This window comes from Rhynchophorus ferrugineus, unplaced genomic scaffold, assembly GCF_030347505.1.
Source record: "Rhynchophorus ferrugineus isolate W39M unplaced genomic scaffold, kcgeb_rfMv2 rfM3, whole genome shotgun sequence".
Classification (NCBI taxonomy): Eukaryota; Metazoa; Arthropoda; class Insecta; order Coleoptera; family Curculionidae; genus Rhynchophorus; species Rhynchophorus ferrugineus.
The window spans coordinates 69,094,270-69,113,954 of record NW_027472582.1 but is presented as its reverse complement, the minus strand read 5'-3'; the positions used below and the strand labels follow the sequence as shown (position 1 = coordinate 69,113,954).

Sequence of the window (19,685 nt, the reverse complement as noted above, 5' to 3'; positions counted from 1 at the left end):
AAAACTCTAACTCAAAGGTGGTATGGAAAAGAGTTCAATGTTAATATATTCAAACGCAATCCTAACTTACAATCTATTATAACTGTTATTATTATTTTTGCTTATTGTATATATTGTTGGTAATATGATTTAATTATTCAGTATATTACTGTAAGTTTATTAACACACACTGTATACCAATGTTTTGAGAAATCCCAAAATAAAAGTTCGTTAATCTCCTTTGAGAACCCTCAATTTTTAATATCGATAGTTTATTTTGCAACTAAAGTTCGATATCTTCATTTATGTTAGAACTATGGATAGTTCTGTATAAAAAATATTGGCCCAGAAATTATCGATACATCAATATTCTTTCGGCATCCCCAGGCCAGATAAATTCAATAGTGTTATGAGATCAATTATCTGTCGAAAATAGCACGTTTCACTTTATTCTATTTATGGAAATAATTCAAATTTTGATAAATTGAGAAACAATTTATACAAATTCCGATTAAGCAAGTCTGCCTCAACTAGATAAACGTATTTAAACTCTAAATCAATCCTTACGTATGGTACGTGGTTTGTTGCCGCAACAAATGGATTAATTCTATTTTATCGAACCTATATCAGCCATATGATTAATAATTAGCTTACCTCCTTGAGTTTGCCGCTGTCGTAATATCGATATACGATTCTGGCCCCCTCTCCCGGGAACACGGTCTGTAATAACCTGCCGGAATTGGAGAAGTGCTGGAGGTAGGAACGTGAACTCCCTGGCGGCGTATACACCACTCTTATAATCCCTGGAATAATGTTAATGGTTAAGTAAATCATTGTAGACATTAGCAGTGACTGATGTTAATGTTGCAGAGGATTTGGTGGGTATTGATCATATAGATTCGTGATTAGTTGTTTGACGGATTCTAAATAAAAGTAAAAGGAGTATAAATTATAAAAAAAAAATAATTAAAAGGAATCCTGTTAATAGCTAAGAAATATCTAGACAAGCAAACGAAAATTATCAACAACACCTTAATAACTTTAATTATTAATATTGAAAATGGGGGATTAATGGATTAGTGGATAAATTGATAATTAATGGGAAATGGGAACTAAAATAAGCAGTTAGAGAGAAATTGAAAAAAAAATGGTTAGAGAAGATAAGAGGAATGAAGGATTTAATAAATGAGATGAATGTGAAAGAAAATAAAAATACAACAGAGAATTACAAAAAGTGATAACTAAGGATACTATTATCAAAATCAAAAAGGAAGATGCAGTAAACAGCTGTCGAAAAGAATGAATATAATAATGAAAAATCAAGAATAAAATCAATAAGGAGGAAGATATCAATCAATTTATATCAAAATAAGAAAACTCAAATAATACACCACCAAATTATCCTCAAATTATGGCTGTTCATGTTGACATTTCCAAATTTTTAAAAGATAGTAAAAGTCCAAATTTTATTATAGTTTTGACTTCTATACACCAAGTAAATAGGTTTAGTAGAATTTGAGGTATGTTAAAAGTATTCGAAAACGCAATTTCGAGAAAAAATAACTAAAACAGCTATATCTCCGAACATAATTTAAATTTTGAAAAATCCCTTTCAAGGCTTCATTCATTCAGCTGTCTTAGGTTAAACATTTTAAAATAAAGCTAAAAATGAACAAACAAGATTCAATGAACATTGACAACAAATTGGAAACAAATGAAGAGAGATAAATAGGGAAGAAGAAGTTGGAAAGTGGAAGAATACAAAATAGAGAGCGATATACCACAATGTCCTAATATATTAATATTTGGGTTTAAAGAAGTGGATGGTCTGTGGTGGTATCATTGGATGTCTAAAGACATTGATATTTTGTGATGGGCTATCGATTTCAGGCTCTATTTTAGGAATAGTTGCATCTGTTTCTAGTTTAAAATTTGGCAACGTTTTTAAGGGAGAATTTCAGGTAAAATTAAGTAACAAAATACACTGAACTTTTAAAATTAAGTACCAATTTAATTAGTTTATTAAAACTTGGTCGAGAGAGTGAAAGAGATCAAATGTCACAAGATTAGCTTACCTGAAAATCTTGTTTTGTCAACGTTGCTAGCTCCCGTACTATTATATCGTTTAATCGTTGGAGCAACAATACTACTAAATATACATTTCTTAATGAACGTCTTCAAAATGCTTAAACTATACATTTTTATATTCTTTTGGAATCAAAGTTGGTGTATAAACCATCTAACAACGACAAAAATCAGTATGTTTCTGTAACATACAAATCATCTACTGTATATCAATAGAACATGAGATAAAATTAGAAACAAGTAGTTACGTTTCTGTAGACGTATTTATTTTCAAACAAAATTTCAACTATACGCTGAAACTTGAAGGTTGTGTTTTATTATTTGGGCTATTTGTTCAGAAGTTTGAACTAACAGGAATATAACTATGCTTTTGTGTACATAATAAAGAATTTTTAAAATATCTAGTTTGCATGTATTTCACTTAATAGTTATTCGTAATGCACAAACAACTAATGACTAAACTGACTAATACAACTATCATATAGAAAGTCATTAAATACATATTAGTGGGACGCTTGGTTAGTTTCAAACATGTGTTTCACTTCTTTCATTTATTATTGAAAAATGGGAAAACCTCATGTTCATGACTTTAGTTGATTTTCCGAAAACTTAACGTAATTATTGAAAATTATACGCTGAATATGATTAAAATTGAATGGTCAAATGGATTGTAACATTAGAAAGTTTGTTATTGAAGACTATTAAGGTATTGGGTGACCCCTCCTATAAAGTAATTCATTCTGTAGATACCTTAAAAGTAAAGTATGTTCCAATAACCCGACACAATACAGTATTTTGACTGATTCTATAGCAATAATAGGTAATTTTTTTTGATTGACTTTTTGGTTTCCATCTAACTCTCTCAATTTTTGTTAAAAATATTTCAGTTCAATAATAAATAAAGCATTTATTTTATTTACAAAAGCTCTAGTAGTTATTGTGCGATCATTTTTAATTATGTCATGGATTAGTTTTATTCTATGATTAGGTATATGTTTAATTTTTTGTTTAGTATTTATGGTTATTGTACATCTTTAGTTTTTAGATTTTGTTTAGGTTATATCGTATTGTCTATATTTATTATTGTATATTATTTAAAAGTAGCAATTAACATATTAAAATACGATAAAACATTTGTGGGGTATTATTCTATTCCATAGAAAAATTCCATTCCTTTTTACAGATCCACAGAATAATCAAATAAAAAGTAATTCTACTTTCTTTAAAATGAAATTATTCATTGCATGTTAATAGTATTCAGTAATTATTATTGCTCTTTTTTAAAGTCAGTACGTGAAGGAATATATACATCTCGGTCTGATGATAAGCTGCTCCAAGCAGTTAGCTCCGTCCTTCCCTCTCTCACAATTTATACAGGAAAGGATTTGTACATCTTCCTTTGATATCTCGAATTGAAAAAAACAGCCGAAACGTGCTTTTGACTTTGACTGAAAATATTAATTACTATTTTCAGTCGTTAGTTTTTTGACTATCGACTATTTCGACAGGTTTAGTCGATAGTCGATAGTTCCCAACGCTAATATATATATATATATATATATATATATATATATGTATATATATATATATATATAATACATAAGTGAATCAAATATATATTAAATTGCTGTCATTCAACAGAGACGACTGAAAATATTCACGTTTATTTTTTTTATACAACAGGTACTTTAATTTTCGTGATTATACTGCAAACATCAGATTTATGACAATTGTCTTTAGCGTATCATTAAATACACATTAGCCATATCATAGACCGTCGTATGTTTTGTTTTCCTTCGTTTATTATTGAACAACAAAACTGCTTTGTTGTGTCCTTTGATTTTGCACGACTGAAATAATACCCTTTGTGTCTCTAACATTAAACTATTATTACCTAGGGAGGGCTGAAGGGCGAACGAATGTTTGGTTCCGCTGGGTAGAGTAACGTGTCGAAGGCCTCCATTGTCGTCGTACGTCAATAAGAAGTTTCTCTGACTGGCCAACGTGATTTTTGTTAAGGTGTTCGTCTCGTCGTACGTGAATATTTGAATTCCATCCTGGGTGCTGGTAATTTCGGACAGTAAGCCGTGACGATCGTAGCTGTATTTCAGTTGAGACACTCCCCATTTCCATCTGAAAAAAAGACACAGAAATTACCGTAACATTTTGAAACTACTGAGTCTATATATTCGTTTTAAAGATTCTTTTAATTTGAAGCTTTATTGAGAATCCGTATAGTGTATTTTATTCAATATATTGTCCATCGATAGCCGCTAATTTTTCCCATCTTTCAAGCAATTTATGGATCTCATCTCGAAAGAACTTTGTATCTTTTGGGCAATTCACTAATCGATTCATTTTTTGGTATATTCATAAGAAGTGAAGCGCTAGTCAGGCATGTTACTACTCATATGTAGGAACAAACAGTAATCACAAAGATCAAGGTCTGGAGAATACGGTGGTTGTGTTAGTACTTCCAATTTTAATATTTCACCGGTTTTTCCACACGTGGTCGAGCGTTGTTATGCTGAAGAATAACATTGTTATTCAGTTGCCGCAGTGCTCGTCGCAGACGCATCAATTGTAATCTATAGCGATTCTCATTGATTGTTTCATTAGGTCTTAGCGGCTTTTAGTATACCACACCAAGATGATTCCACTAAATACATACACAGCACTACCTTGGATATTATGGATATTCGCCTTTTTTATTTGGCGTTGATGTTGATGCCTAACCAGATAGTGCACATGATTTTTTTCGTTTTTGCCGTTGAAACCGTTGCCGTTTTTGCGTATTTCACACATGACCAAACTCCTTTCAATGTCTCTTGGTTTCAAGTCACACGGCATAAAATAGCTAAGCTTTTGGATCCTTCACACGTCTTTCAAATGACTGAAAATAGTTTCTTGTATTACTCCTAACAATTCTGAAAATTCTTCTTCCGGTTTACATGGATTATCATTGAGTAATGCTTTCAAATATTCGACTTAAAGGCAACATTCAAAAAAGATAGGCGTTTGGATGTGATTTGCGGCATTTATAAAAGCATATAGTTGATGAAAGATTTTGAAGTTAATATAAACTCATCCTGCTTCAGTTGCTGGTATGTTTTAAGTTAAATATTGCAGTATAAGATTTTATCAAATGTTATCGCTTATCTATTGGTATTTTGTATGACTTTTATAGAACAAAATTGACATGATAGCAGCACCTACTTAGATTAACATTTTTCTTTCCTTTCATTAATGCAGATTGCTAGGAATGTTGCAATCCTATCAACAAGACTGCGTCATATTTTGCCTCCGGTATAAGTCTGTAATTTTCCGGATTTATAATTTATTTTTTCCTTTTATGTCCATTAATAATTTAATAGCCGACTGATCAAGAGAAAACCCCAGACCTGTTAGATTTCTTCATACTAAGAAACACAACATCCAACTATATAAACGTCGAAGAAAAGTTCAGATCATACGCCAGTGATTCAGACGTTGAGCGAAAATATAATAAGAAAAGAAAAAAACCTAACTTTAACAAAAAAGAGAACAGACTGGGAAGGATTTGCTGAAGAATTGAACAAACGAATTCAGCTAAATGTACCCCTCAAGACAACTGAATAATTAAATTTTGAAGCAGAAATATTCGTAGTAGATACTCAACAAGCAGCTTGGAATTATACTCCAGAAATGAAGAGTACAATTAAAGGAATTAATTATCCAAAAGAAGTGGAGGAAATGGTTGCTGAAAAACGAAATGTACGAATAAAATGGCAACAAAAGAGAATACCTGAAAATAAAAATAGTTTAAACAATATAACCCAAAGACTGAAAAATACTGGAAATTAAAAACAAAACCATAAATTACTATCTGAGAAATTTAACAGATGATAAAGAAATTGATTACTCACTCTGGAAAGCCACACAATATCTAAAGCGCTCATGTCTACACATTCCCTATGTGGGAATTGGGAACGTGACAATCACCAAAAAGCAGAAGCATTTGCTGAATATCTAGAAAAAAACTTTCAAAACAAACGAAAGTAATACAATTTGCCGGACATAGAAGCTGAAAATTCGATGATTGAATTAGTCACGCCGATAGAGGTAATCAAAGTTAATAAAACTGACATTAACCCCAAGAAATCACCAGGCTACGATTTAATAACAGGATAATTACTGCAAAAACTACCAAGAAAGGGAATTATAAAACTCACCAACTTGATCAATACAGCATTTAGATTAAAACATGTCCCAGGCATTTGGAAGATGACGGAAATTATAATGATCCCAAAACCTGGGAAGTCACCAAACGAAATAAAAGCCTACAGACCTATATCACTGTTGCCAGTAATATCTAAGGTTTTTGAAAAACTCTTGTTGAACAGTATAAAATCGATCATAGAGAGAAAAAACCTAATACCAACACACCAGTTTGGGTTTAGTAATAAGCATTCAACAATTGACTAGGCAAAACTTCGCTGAAGGGAACATATAAAGAAGAAAATAAAAGGACTGGAATTAAAATATAGGAAAATGTACTGGCTAATTGGAAGAAAATCGCAATTATCGGTATATAATAAATTGCTATTATATAAGCAAATACTGAAACCTATATGGACATACGGAGTTCAATTATGGGGATGTTCTGCAAAGAGTAACATAAACAAAATACGAAATTTAAGAAGTATTGTGGGCGCACCCAAATACTACAGGACTGACTACCTACTTCGAGAGCTTCAGATACCCACAGTCAGTCAAGAAATCAAGAGAATTGCAAGGGGGCATGAGGAAAGGCTCCATTCTTATGAGAATATTGAAGTATCTCAGCTTTTGGATGCCACCGGAACAGGACACAGACTCAAAAGAATCAAACCATCTGATCTTATGTAGTGTTATGTAGTGAGGTGCATATAATAAAAATACAGCAGTGACATGTATGAACATTATTGCACCAGAGACTGAGATAGGGCCGATGGGTCCTCCTAGTTGTATATCTAGATTTAAGTTATCGTAAAGACAAATTGTAGGTTAGACGGAAACGACTAGTAACAATGTAATAATTAAATAATAAAAAAATATATATATTCGTATTTAACATGAATCAGAACAGAATTTTTTGATGAATGTAGTTTAGAGTTTCCATGAAAATATTGTGTTTGTGGTAAGCTTTACTAACCATATTAACTTTTCAACCTTTGCGAAAGTTAACGGTGTAAACTTACTTTCGGTAACTAAGTTTTTTCTTTGTTCAATTCGCTTTGTATTTGTAGAGGAGAAGCAGAGAAAAAAAGAAACGTAACGTAGTTAAAACTTCGACAAATAGAAGCCTAGAAAACTAGCGGAGTGCATAATTACCGAGGGTTCGAATTTTCATTTGTAGTTTTTTGATTCATTTAACAAGATCTATATTTATATATCTTATTCGATGTTTCATTGAATTAAATATAATTCCATTAAGTGGATCAAAAATATTAGTACAGATTGAGCAGAAATGTTCTTGTAATGTTGAGGCTTCATTGAAATAAAATAATATTGTTCTGTAATATTGTTTTGTAGAATGTAATCGAACGTTCTCATATTGCTAAAGTATTTGACCACTTTTTTAGCTCTGTAATGACAGTTTGTTTTGAATTTTTGACTCAGAATATGGAATGATATTGAATGAAAGCAAAACGAAAGTCATGGTGATGAGCAATGTAGAAGTAATAAGAGAGAAATAGAGAGATGTGGTATTTATCAAAGAGAGATAAAAGTAAGCTATAAGCAACAGAAACGAAATAGAGAAACGATGAGAGTCAGGGGTGTAACAAATGTGGACAAGATGAAATCAGTGGAAAAGAACTTAGAAGGTAGATGAGTCACTTGGTGGTGATATCTACAGTATGTGGAGAACATAGAAAGGGAACATGGAAAGCAAGGACGGAGAAAGATGAGAGGGCGACCTAAGCAGAATCTGGAAAGAATTTACTAAAAAATTACTTCAGGAGAGAATAAAAACTTCGTCAGAAGCAATAAGACCACACTAAAAACATCACTAAAATTTCAAAAATTCAGAAAATATACCAAGTTGGATGCTTTTTTATCATGCGATTTTAATAAAAAAAAATAAAATTTTCAGATCTATGATCTACTTTCATGGTATCATAAAGGTCATTGCTCCAAAAAATATAGATATGGATGGATGCCATGATGAAGGATGTCGAAAAATATAGATATATCGATATTTTTTCAAAATTGATTTTTCCGTTGATTGAACACTGATAGCAATTTTTCAAATTCTTCTCAACATATCAATATTTCTAGTGAAGCGCTATTTTCTAACATTTTTATAAAAATATATCGATATAGTATCGAACTTTGAATAACAGGTAGTGCTCCGTGTGGTCAATTTATTTTAAAGAAAAGATCGGTGTTAAAACCAGGTCTTTTTGAAATAGGGTATTGAAATTATTTAAGAATGAGTGACCCTATCGTCAAAATAATTTTGCGAGAAAATATGAGGTCGGAGCGAAGAAATATCAACATTGTTAAAAAGAACTACCAATATTTTTATATTCCTCTATATATTGATAATTTGTTCGGAAATCTACATGAAAATATCGTCATTTGAAATAGAATTTTAACCGAATGTTTAACATTTAATTAGAATCAGATGCAGTTACAATATGCTTTAGTGTGGCAGTTTTACAACTAGCGACAGAGCAGATTTACAGTAATTTAATTCCTTGAATAAATGAAGTCTCTAATTAATTCGAACGCACCATCCCTCATTTGTGGCTTCGTTGTCCGGTCGAACGATAAAATTCCGACCGATAAGAGCAACCGAATCCAGCGGGAACCCATTAGTATTTTGTTTCGGCTCGCCGTTGTACGTAATGATTCCAAGTTTCGCGTTACCTAAACGGTTCGGTAAAAGGTATTACGCCGACGACGATTACGAATCGGAGTTTATCTAAAAGTTCCTGCGACTCACCCATCGATCCTGTTGAAACTGTCGTACGTTATGTTGAGACTGTCCGCTCCGTTGTAAGGCGTGTAGAGTAGAGGCAGCCCCGCGGGATCATAAGTAATCGTTAGCAGCGGCAACTTGTCGTAATCAAAGAAAGTCTCTTTGCTCGTGAACTGGTCGAACTCGATTCCCAGAACTTTGGTGCGGTTAACGTAGATCTCTCTGTAGAGAGTTTGTTGGGGATTTCGAACGTCGCCGACTAAACTGAAGGCTGTTGACATAGTGTTGGTAATGTCGTCTCCGAAAGTGGTGGTTTGCCGAGACCAGACTGGTAAGAGCTCGGCTTCGACGGGCAGGGAGGCTTCGAGGAGGGGGTGGCGTTCGACGGCACATATTTCCAGCTTGCTTTCGGACGGTGTTTTCACCGCCACGGTCGAATTGGTCAATGTTAAGGCTTTCGTAACTTCAGTCCCTGGAAAGACAATAAGAAATATTGTTTTAAGCAACCTATTAATTTTAATTACTATGATACATTTATGACATTAAATGTATTCATATTTTTCCGCTGTGTTAAAATATATGACTTATATGACTATATATAAATCACTTTAACGAAAACTTTGCCATCTTATTTGAAGAAAACGGAGCTACCAAGTGGCGTGAAATTTGGCACTGCTAAAGCATATACTAACAGGTCAATTGAAAATTCCTCAGCCTCACATATAGATGGCGCTACTAAAATTAAATCCATATATATATATATTTCTTAGTTAGCCCTAACCCTCAAAAGATGCGTGTATAAATTTGACAGCTCTCCGATCACTAGTTTGTGAATTATAGCATTTTGAGTCAAACAACTTTTGTTATTGTGAAGAAAATGGAATTTCACTTGTTGATAACATATTGCTTTTTGAATGGAAAAAATACAGTTGAAGCAAAAACTTGGCTTGATACCGAGTTTCCGGACACTGTCCTAGGAAAATCAACCATCAAGGATTAGTATGCTAAGTTTAGACGTGGTGAAATGAGCACCGAAGACGGTGAACGCAGTGGACGCCCAAAAGAGGTTGTTACGAAAAAATTAAAAAGAATCCACAAAATGATTTTGAATTACCGTAAATTGAAATTGAATGAAATAGCAGACACTCTAAAGATATCAACTGACCGTGTACATCATTTCATTCACGAATATTTGGGTATGAGAAAGCTCTGTGCAAAGAGGGTGCCGCGCGAGCTCACATTTGACCACAAACAACGAGGCGTTGATGATTCGGAGCAGTATTTGAAGATGATCAAGCGTAATAAAGTCCAATCGACAGTCATCCGAGTGCACACGATGAACCCGCTCCAAAGCGTGGGAAAACGCAACAGTCGGTTGGCAAGGTTATGGCATCGTGTATTTTGGGATGCTCATGGAATAATTTTCATTGGTTACCTTGAAAAAGGAAGGACTATCAACAGCGACTATTACATAGAGTTATTGGACTGTTTGAAGGACGAAACCGCTGAAAAACGGACGCATTTGAAGAAAAAGAAAGTGCTACTTCACCAAGCCAATGCTCCATGTCACAAGTAAGTGAAAACGATGGCAAAAATCCATGAATTGGGCTTCAAATTGCTTCCTCATCCATAGTATTCTCCAGATGTGGCCCCTGCAACTATTTCCTGCTTTCAGATATGAAGAGAATGTTCGTTTCGAAGAAATTTTCGTCGAATGAAGAGGTGATCGCCGAAACAGAGGCCTATTTTGAAGCGAAGGACAAATCGTACTACAAAAATGGTATCGAAAAGTTCGAAAGGAGGGTCGCTATAATCAATGTATCACCCTTGAAGAGAATTATGTTGAATAAAAAACTAATTTTACCAAAAAAAAATGTTTTACTGTGGTAGACTGGATACATTTCAATTGGCCTGTTATTGGCATCATTTACTTAAGATCCCAATATATATTTTTGGTAATTTTAATTGTTCAAAAATCTATTTTTATTTATATATTAACATATAATATTTTGAAGCAATCTATGTATTGATGCTGTGAATATACTTCTTTTGTTAGGATATTGTTTGATAATAACTAATAATTAATTTAAATATAAAGTAACATTTATCTCATTATTTTGTATTACTGCGAATTTACTTTAAATATTCGCGACAGATAAATATTTGGAAACATTGATGATTGATTGGACATTTAATATTGATTATTTGCGTAATTCCCTTTAAGAGTGTCTGAGGAACTTACCATCAATTAAAATGACTTGCTTGTTTGCCTTTCCGTTAATATTTAATATCGTTGGCGGTTGACTGATGGATACTTCCAAACCCTCGGTGTTGGACATTTTGGAATTTAATTGCAATGTTTCGCCACTGGGTAAAATGACACTGGTGGCCCTGCCCAGCCAATCGTATTGATAGATTACGGTATCACCACCCTGAAAAATATGCAAATTAGAATCATTATCAAATTTATATTAAAAAAAATCATTATTTTTCTTATTAAATATTACCTGCCCTGAAGTACGAATGCTGGATAGAATCTATATACCTACGAAGCTTCTGTCAGCATAATATTATGCAAAAAACACAATATTACTGCACAAACTAACATTATTAATTAAATAGTTTTCAAATAGTATTAAGATTTACAAAGTTTCCTTCAAATTAAGTAATATTATTAATAGTTACTGTTTTGTGCCTGATCAAAACATCATTATTTGGTGAAATATGATCGTGCGATAAATATTTGATTTTTTTTTACTAGGACGTTAGTATGGCGAAACAATTCGAATCAATTAATCAAGGAAAGCCTTGAAACCATTAATCTAATGTTTTTGTCGATATTCTTGAATAGGTCTTGAATATGGAGTTCTTGGAAGATTGTGGGGTATAGTAAATAGTTATTTAATGAAATATACACGGTGAGTTTAGGGAATATATACGCGGGTTTAACTGATTTTATATTACTCAACTAGTCACAGGTTTGACACACAGATGCCATTATTGTTAATAGATCTAACAGGTCAATTGAAAAGTGCCCGGCCTACCATAGTAAAACACATTTTATTTTTGGAAAAATTAGTTTTTTATTCAACATAATTCCCATCAAGGGTGATACACTGATTATAGTGACACTCCAACTTTTCGATACCATTTTTGTAGTACGATTTGTCCTTTGCTTCAAAATAGGCCACAGTTTCGTCGATCACCTCTTTATTAGACAAAAATTTCCTCCCAGCAAGCATTCTTTTGAGATCTGAGAACAGGAAATAGTCGCTGGGGGCCAGATCTGAAGAATACGGTGCATGAGGAAGCAATTCGAAGCCATCGTTTTACAAGTTTCACACTGCAATAGTCACTGTTGGTTTTTCCTTTTTCAAGGTAGCCAATGAAAATTTTTCCAAGCGCAATCCAAAATACAGACGCTATAACCTTGCCAGCCGACTGTTCCGTTTTCCCACGCTTTGGAGCGGGTTTATCCTATGCAGTCCACTCGGATGACTCTCGATTGGATTTCGGAGTGAAATGATGGAGCCATGTTTCTTCCATTGTTACATATCGACGCAAAAACTCGGGTTTAATACGCTTAATCATCTTCAAACGCTGCTCCAAATCATCAACTGTCATTGTTTTTGGTCAAAAGTGAGCTTGCGCGGCACCCACTTTGCACAGAGCTTTCTCATGCCCAAATATTCGTGAATGATATGATGCACACGTTTAATTGATATCTTTGGAGCGTCTGCTATTCATTCTATTTAAATTTACGGTCATTCAAACTCATTTTGTGGATTTTTTAAATGTTTTCGTCGGTAATAACCTATTTTGGGCGTCCACTGCGTTGACCCTTTTCGATGCTCATTTCACCACGTCTAAACTTAGCATACCAATCCTTGATGGTTGATTTTCCTGTGGCAGTGTCCCGAAACTCGGCATCAAGCCAAGTTTTTGCTTTAACTGTATTTTTTCCCTTCAAAAAGCAATATTTTTTTTCAATAGATCATTTTACTCTGAAGTCCAATCGACAGTCATCCGAGTGGACTGCACACAATTAACCCCCTTCAAAGAGTGGGAAAACGTAACAGTCAGCTGGCAAGGTTATACCTCGAAAAAGAAGGACCATCAACAGCGACTATTACGTGTGCTTATTAAGTGCTGCTTCACCAAGGCCATGTCACAAGTTGAAACCATGGCAAACATCCATGAATTAGGCTTCAAATTGCTTCCTCATGCACCGTATTCTCCAGATCTGGCCCCCAGCGTTTATTTCCTGTTCTCACATCTCAAAAGAATGCTCGCTGGGAAGAAATTTTTGTTGAATGAATAGGAGATCGCCGAAACTGAAGCCTATTTTGAAGCAAAATGCAAATCGTACTACAAAAATGGTATCAAAAAGTTGGAGGATCGCTATAATCAGTGTATCACCCTTGAAGGGAATTATATTGAATAAAAAAACTAATTTTGCCAAAACATGTGTTTTACTATGGTAGGCCGGGGACTTTTCAATGACTAATATATCCTGTAGTTAAGGTAAATTCCTAACAGTAAATTCATTCAATCCATTCAGTTTTACTTCTTCAAATACAAGGAATAATCTACTATAAAACTTTATAATTATTTTCGAACAATTACTGTTGATTCATTAATAAGTGATAAAAAATTCTTATACAAAAAACTAAATAATTTTACAAGATAAAGTGAACTGTTATTTTTAATTAACTGCAAACCCTTGAGGGGTTGAAATAAACTGCAGCATAGTAGGTTGTAATGTAAATGTGTAGTGCGCTGTATGAAGTTACCCCAGCAGATTATCTCCATTCGATGTTCTCCATCGTAATGAAAACAAGACAATACTCAAAAACATGCAACTGTACTTAACCCCGTACGGCTGTACCGAAGCGTAACCACTCTAAAGTCTATTACTCACCCCGCTCCTGCTAAGTAGAAGTCCACTGTTCTGATCGTAATCCAGTTCAATTTCCGAGCGTCCTTTCTCGCTTAATTTCGACAAATAACCCATGCCCGACATCTTCAGCTCCGACTTGTGGTCCTGGGTGTTCTCGATCGAACTCACCGCATTGCTGTAATCCCTGCAAGAAGTCGAAGCGTCAGAACGAGTTTCCCTGTTGAAACGACCGAGCCTCGCTAGTTTCCGCAGGAAACGGACATTATCTAGCGGGCGTTTAAATAAATATTATCCTATTACGAAATTAAATTAAGTTTAAGTTCTTTTTTATTTATAACATCTTTATTGACAGCAATGTATGACCAGTTGATTAGAATTTTTAGTGCAACCCCATAATTGTACCCGATAGGCCCAAATTTGCTTTATAATTGTCTTATAAATCAACCTTTTTGATTTTGAATCAAGTTGAGAGTATCTTCCGACAAACCAGTATAGTTGTTTTATTTTGGTTCTAAAGTGTTTTGCTTTTTGTCTAACGTGTTGTTGCCAATTTAAGCTACCATCAAGATGGATTCCAAGGTATTTAGCTGCTTCTGCTTGAGGAATGGGGGATGTTTAAGTAAATATAATTCATTTTTCCTGTATAGTTGAGACACAAAAATGCGGAAAATTAAATGTATTTGATTTATATGAAACTCGAATATTTTACATTACTTTAAAACATATGACAGTCTTAATTTTAAATTAATTAAAGAAATAATAATTCAAAAACAGAATTTACAGAGAAATATTTCTAATATTGGTATATCGGATTATAACCCATACATTTTTGGATTGGATGTTGGAAGCATTATTGTATAACTTGACTGTCCTCTCTATTAAATACAACTTTGTAATATTTTTCACAACCTCTGCAAAATAGGAATGACCTAAACCCATTGGATATAAAATGCATTCAAAGACAGAATCGTTGAGCGTTAGAAAACTAATATTTGAATATAAATGGCTGTTTGAAAAATAAAAAATAAAGTTGGAAAAGAAGGTGTTAAAAAGAATGGGTGTATTATCTATATTATGGTTTGAATATGTTTTAGATATATGGTTCGACTTTCATTCCTATAGTCACAAAAGAGCTATGGCTGACTCAAAGATGATCAATGAGGTTTAAGCAGTTCATTCTTACATATTACTGATGGAATTTTTTAAAAATAAATCAGACAATATGTTCCATATGATAATAACTAATAGTTTTGCTCTTAACACAAGTATACACGGTTTTGGTCTTGAGGAACCAAAAGCTGTTCATAATGTAAATATTGGGAATTAATCCTAATCGGCAGCCCGTTTATTAAAACTACTTCACGAAATATTTAATAAATTCATTATTTTACTATTTTTGACCATTTTTGCCATTTATTGAATTAAAAACTATAAATCAATAATGAACAGAGATTGAAATCAGTTTTTTATACTGCTTAGGATCTGCTTAGAATATCGTGTGAATATCATCGCTTTTGGATTTTCGATATATCATGGTGTAGCCGCTTTCTTTTCCCCTCGCTCATGCCTTCATATTTTGAAGGAAAAAATTAGGATCTGAAAGCATAAAATCATCTTTAGAGACATTGGATCTCCAATGTTATGGTAATTTTGCAACAAATTGTGTATTACGTGCTTGTCAATTTTGAACAATATTCTGAAACGATGCCCGTGTTGCTGGTTCATCAGGTGTTATAAGTTTTATAAACTTTGCTCCGCTATTAGTTCTGTAATATCAATCTGTACAAGTCCAACAAATATTCATCAATAAATTAAATACTTTTCTTTCATAACGAAATAGTTTTCATTATTCGCCGCTGGTGAAGTTCTTAAGGAATTTTTGCCTCTCGACAAATTAGCAATGGAACCATGAATCTGGGACGAGAATACGTATCTTTGAGTGTATTTATTATAATTCTTCAAGACTTATCGAGCATATAATATATATAAACAACTTGAAGCAACTTTGCAACCTTTTCTCTGAATTTTCACACGTTTTGAAGTACAACCAAGACAAAAACAAAAACAAAAACAAGTTCCAAATGGTGTTTAATACAACATAGTTAAATGACAAACGTTATAAAAGCGCGGTGCTGCTACCATGCGAACTCTGTAGTTAATAACAATCATTCTCATCTGATCGGCTTCAAAAATTAACCCGAATTTGTAAACTTATAGAAAGTCATAGTATTTAAAAAATACTACTAATGTTATCAAAATATCGGAGAACAAAGTTTGATCATATGTTTTATAACCCAATCTCTTGTTTTGTATGAAGTTTGTGATATTTAGCTTTATCGGTAACATCTATGCTGATTTCTATGCAGTTTCATAAACATTGCCAGTAAAGATACGTTACAGATCAATGAGATTCAATTCAAATGAGGAAGCAGTTCAATTGTTATATCTCATTGATGGGATTTTTTGTTTTATATAACGAACATTTTTTGGTTTGTTTGTATTTAACAAAATGTTCCATATGATAATAGTTTTTAATAGCTTTTGCAAGTTTTAGTGTGTTAATAACAGTTAGTTAAATGTTGAGAATACTTTATAAACGTATTAACCGCATTGCCGTAAAGCAAAGCTCTCAAGAAGTAGAAGAACGGTTCCCGCATTAAAATCGACCACCTCAATTTCCGCGCATTTCGCAATGCAAATTATTTCGTGGGCTTTTAGTTAGAATAAACATTAAACGGTTTAAATCAAAAATTACCAAAGTTGCCGGATGTGTTTTTGAAAGTCTGCGAAAGCGCGGTAAACGAATTATAAATCGTTTCGGCTTATTATTGGATTAATATTAGGAATTTAATTCGGTAGCCGTTTTCGTCACAAAAGGAACATTATTCGCTAATGTCGTAAGTATTCCATTAACGTTATGGAAAGTAATAAAACTGAAATTTTGACCAATCCAATTATTCCATTAACATTGTTCCGCATTTTAATTGAAATCGTAATTTCGCCATAATTTTGGAACTGTTAAAAATATGTCAAAGTTAAAATCGACGCAATAAGAAAGCGTGGGTTTGGTATGTTATTTTGTTTTAATGAATTTACCATACTTTTGGCAGTAAATAGATTTCAACTTGTAAAAAGGAATTGACTAATATCTTTTTCGTAATTGACTAGGTTATGATACGCATTTTCTTAAAATAATTATCTGGCGCATGTTAACCAAGCTACTTTCGGGAAAGTTGATTCCATAACTAAGGTTGGATAATGTCTCTAGTAAGTAAATCAGTAAATAAGAGTACCTGTTGAAATCTTGAAAAGAAACTTTAGAATATCATTTTCATTCAAAATTTGAAAATTTTGTCTGATTGCATGACTGATAATGTTAAAATTCATAAAATTTAAAAAGTACCTTGTAAGTGATTATAAGAAGAAGTTCTACAATTTGTTAATGTTCTTGTGGGATCAATTTTTTTTCTGATAATGTGCCACAATATAGAAAGAACATTAAATTAGTGAAACCAAAGTTTTCTCTGTAGAGCCACTATGTATGAAACTGACAACAGACCCATATAGTTTAGTTTGTAAAGAAATTTCACTGAGTTCAATTCAGTCCCTTTATCCTCTTTGACATTTAATGGAAATGTATACTATTTACTGAACTTCAGTTAGGTAATTTTATGTTTACTAGATTTTAATGCGAATTTATTTAGTTTTAGAGCAAATCGTTGTTGGACGGTACGAGGTCAGGGCTATACGGTATTCTAGCAATGGTGTGATTAAAACAACGCTTGGTCGTTTCTTCAATCATCGGTTTCTATTGCTTCAGTTGTTCGCAATACAGAGTCGAATAAATAATTTGGTCAGGTTTGTGTAACTCACGATGGCCAATTTCTTTTCAATCTCATCAGAACACCTAGAATCACATTTCTTAAATCAATGCGAGTATTGTAATTATTTATACTTCACCGAGTTTCACGATCATTTCTGGCTGTTAATGTTGCGCATAACTCATTTTTAATCCTTGTTAATTATCCATTCCGCAAAAGGTTTGATTCGGTTTTATTTCAACAGTTGTTTACACTTGGAGACTTGGTTCATTGAATTTGTCACTGCTAATTCATAAACAAACAAACTATCAAGTTTTTGTTGGTGTCCGGTTTTCCGTTTATTTAAAATTATTTGTGAATTTGAATAATTTTTTAACCGTTGTTTCCAAAACGCAAAGATATTTGATGAGTAAACGAATTATTTTACATTTAAATTTGATATATTCTACGGTTTGTTAACCTTAGAACTACTATATGTTAACCTACTATATGCGCTATAGTATGGTTTCGTTGAATAATTATCATTAGACATATACAATATTAAAGCCATCTGCTAAGGAAACCTGAAAATTAATTGCCCCTAATTTTTACAACGGAATCTAATAAATAGTAGGTTCGACTTTGGTAGCATTTTGGACACTATAATTTTGCCTCAGCCCAAGCCTGCACTTGCACGACATCCTGTTACTATTTTAGCCTCAATTTGCTATTTTAGTCTCAATTCTTGGTAAAAGATATTTATTTATAAGCACATAATACATTTAAGTAATATGGATTCTATTATTGCCTAAAAAACCGCAGTGATTTTGAAGCATGTTTAATTTTACATGTAGCAATATTGGCCGACAAAACCTCAACATTTGTTATCGCAGAATATGTAGTTGAACACTTTATAATTGTTGAAAAAAAATGGTTGATGACCCAGGGATGAAAGCTCAAAAAAGTTCCACACTCTACTTGGTAAATCTAGGCATTGATATCAATATTTTCTTCAAAAGAAAATATCATTCTTATGTTCGATACTCTACTTCAGAAATATCGGAAAATATTGTCCCACAAAAATATAGATATAGTAGCTAAAATATCGATATATTTAGTAGACTGCTTAAGAGTCTCTTAGGTAAGACATCCCCAATTCCTAGTTTATCTTTGTATTTCTTTTCGTTCTTTATACTGACAAAAAGTAAAGGTTACATCATATAATTATCGTTTTATTTCGTCTAATAATATCGATTGCCTTAATAACAGGAGAAATACTGCAAAATCTGCCAAGAAAGGGAATTATAAACTCACCAAATTTATCAATACAACATTTAGATTAAAACATGTGCGAGGCATTTGGAAGATGGCGGAAATTATAATGATCCCAAAATCTGGAAAGTCACCAAACGAAATAAAAACAAACTCCTGTTGAAAAGAACACAACCGATCATAGAGGGGAAATACCTAATACCTACACACTAGTTTGGGTTTATTAACAGGCATCAACAATTGACCAGGGCCACAAAATAATAGATGTTTTTGAAAAAGTCTCTAAAATATGCTCAGCTATATTTTTAGATGTAGCATAAACCTTCGGTAACGTTCGGCATGAAGGCCATATTCATAAACTACAGAAAATTGTACCAAAACAACACACCGAACTATTAAAATCGTACATGATAGCCAGAATGTTTAGAGTTAAACAAGAAGAAGCTTTCTCTACAATAAAAGAGGCTAAAGCAGGTGTACTACGAGGAAGTGTACCGGGGCCAATGCTTTATCTACTTTACACTTGTGATATACCACAAATGGAGAATATTACGATGGCTACATTGGCTGATGATACTGCGATTATAGCTGTTGGAGACAATAGTGAAGAAGCCACACAAAAATTACAACAGGCGAGTGACAATATAAATCATTGGACACGAGCTTGGAAAATAAAAATTAATGAAAGTAGATCTGTGCATGT

The 19,685-nt window shown here is 33.1% G+C and overlaps 1 protein-coding gene across 4 annotated transcripts in view; it reads right to left on the bottom strand.

The window, feature by feature from the left end:
• Nucleotides 1-19,685, bottom strand: part of Ten-a (Teneurin-a transmembrane protein) — a 1,091,387-nt gene that overhangs the window by 15,298 nt on the left and 1,056,404 nt on the right. For all 4 annotated transcript variants that reach the window (XM_076399553.1, XM_076399555.1, XM_076399556.1 and 1 more), the window contains 5 exons: nucleotides 13,932-14,094; nucleotides 11,253-11,442; nucleotides 9,035-9,482; nucleotides 3,959-4,197; nucleotides 634-782 (listed from right to left, as the gene is read on the bottom strand). In XM_076399553.1, coding sequence (XP_076255668.1) covers nucleotides 634-782; nucleotides 3,959-4,197; nucleotides 9,035-9,482; nucleotides 11,253-11,442; nucleotides 13,932-14,094 — 1,189 coding nt within the window. The remainder of the gene's footprint in view (nucleotides 1-633; nucleotides 783-3,958; nucleotides 4,198-9,034; nucleotides 9,483-11,252; nucleotides 11,443-13,931; nucleotides 14,095-19,685) is intronic.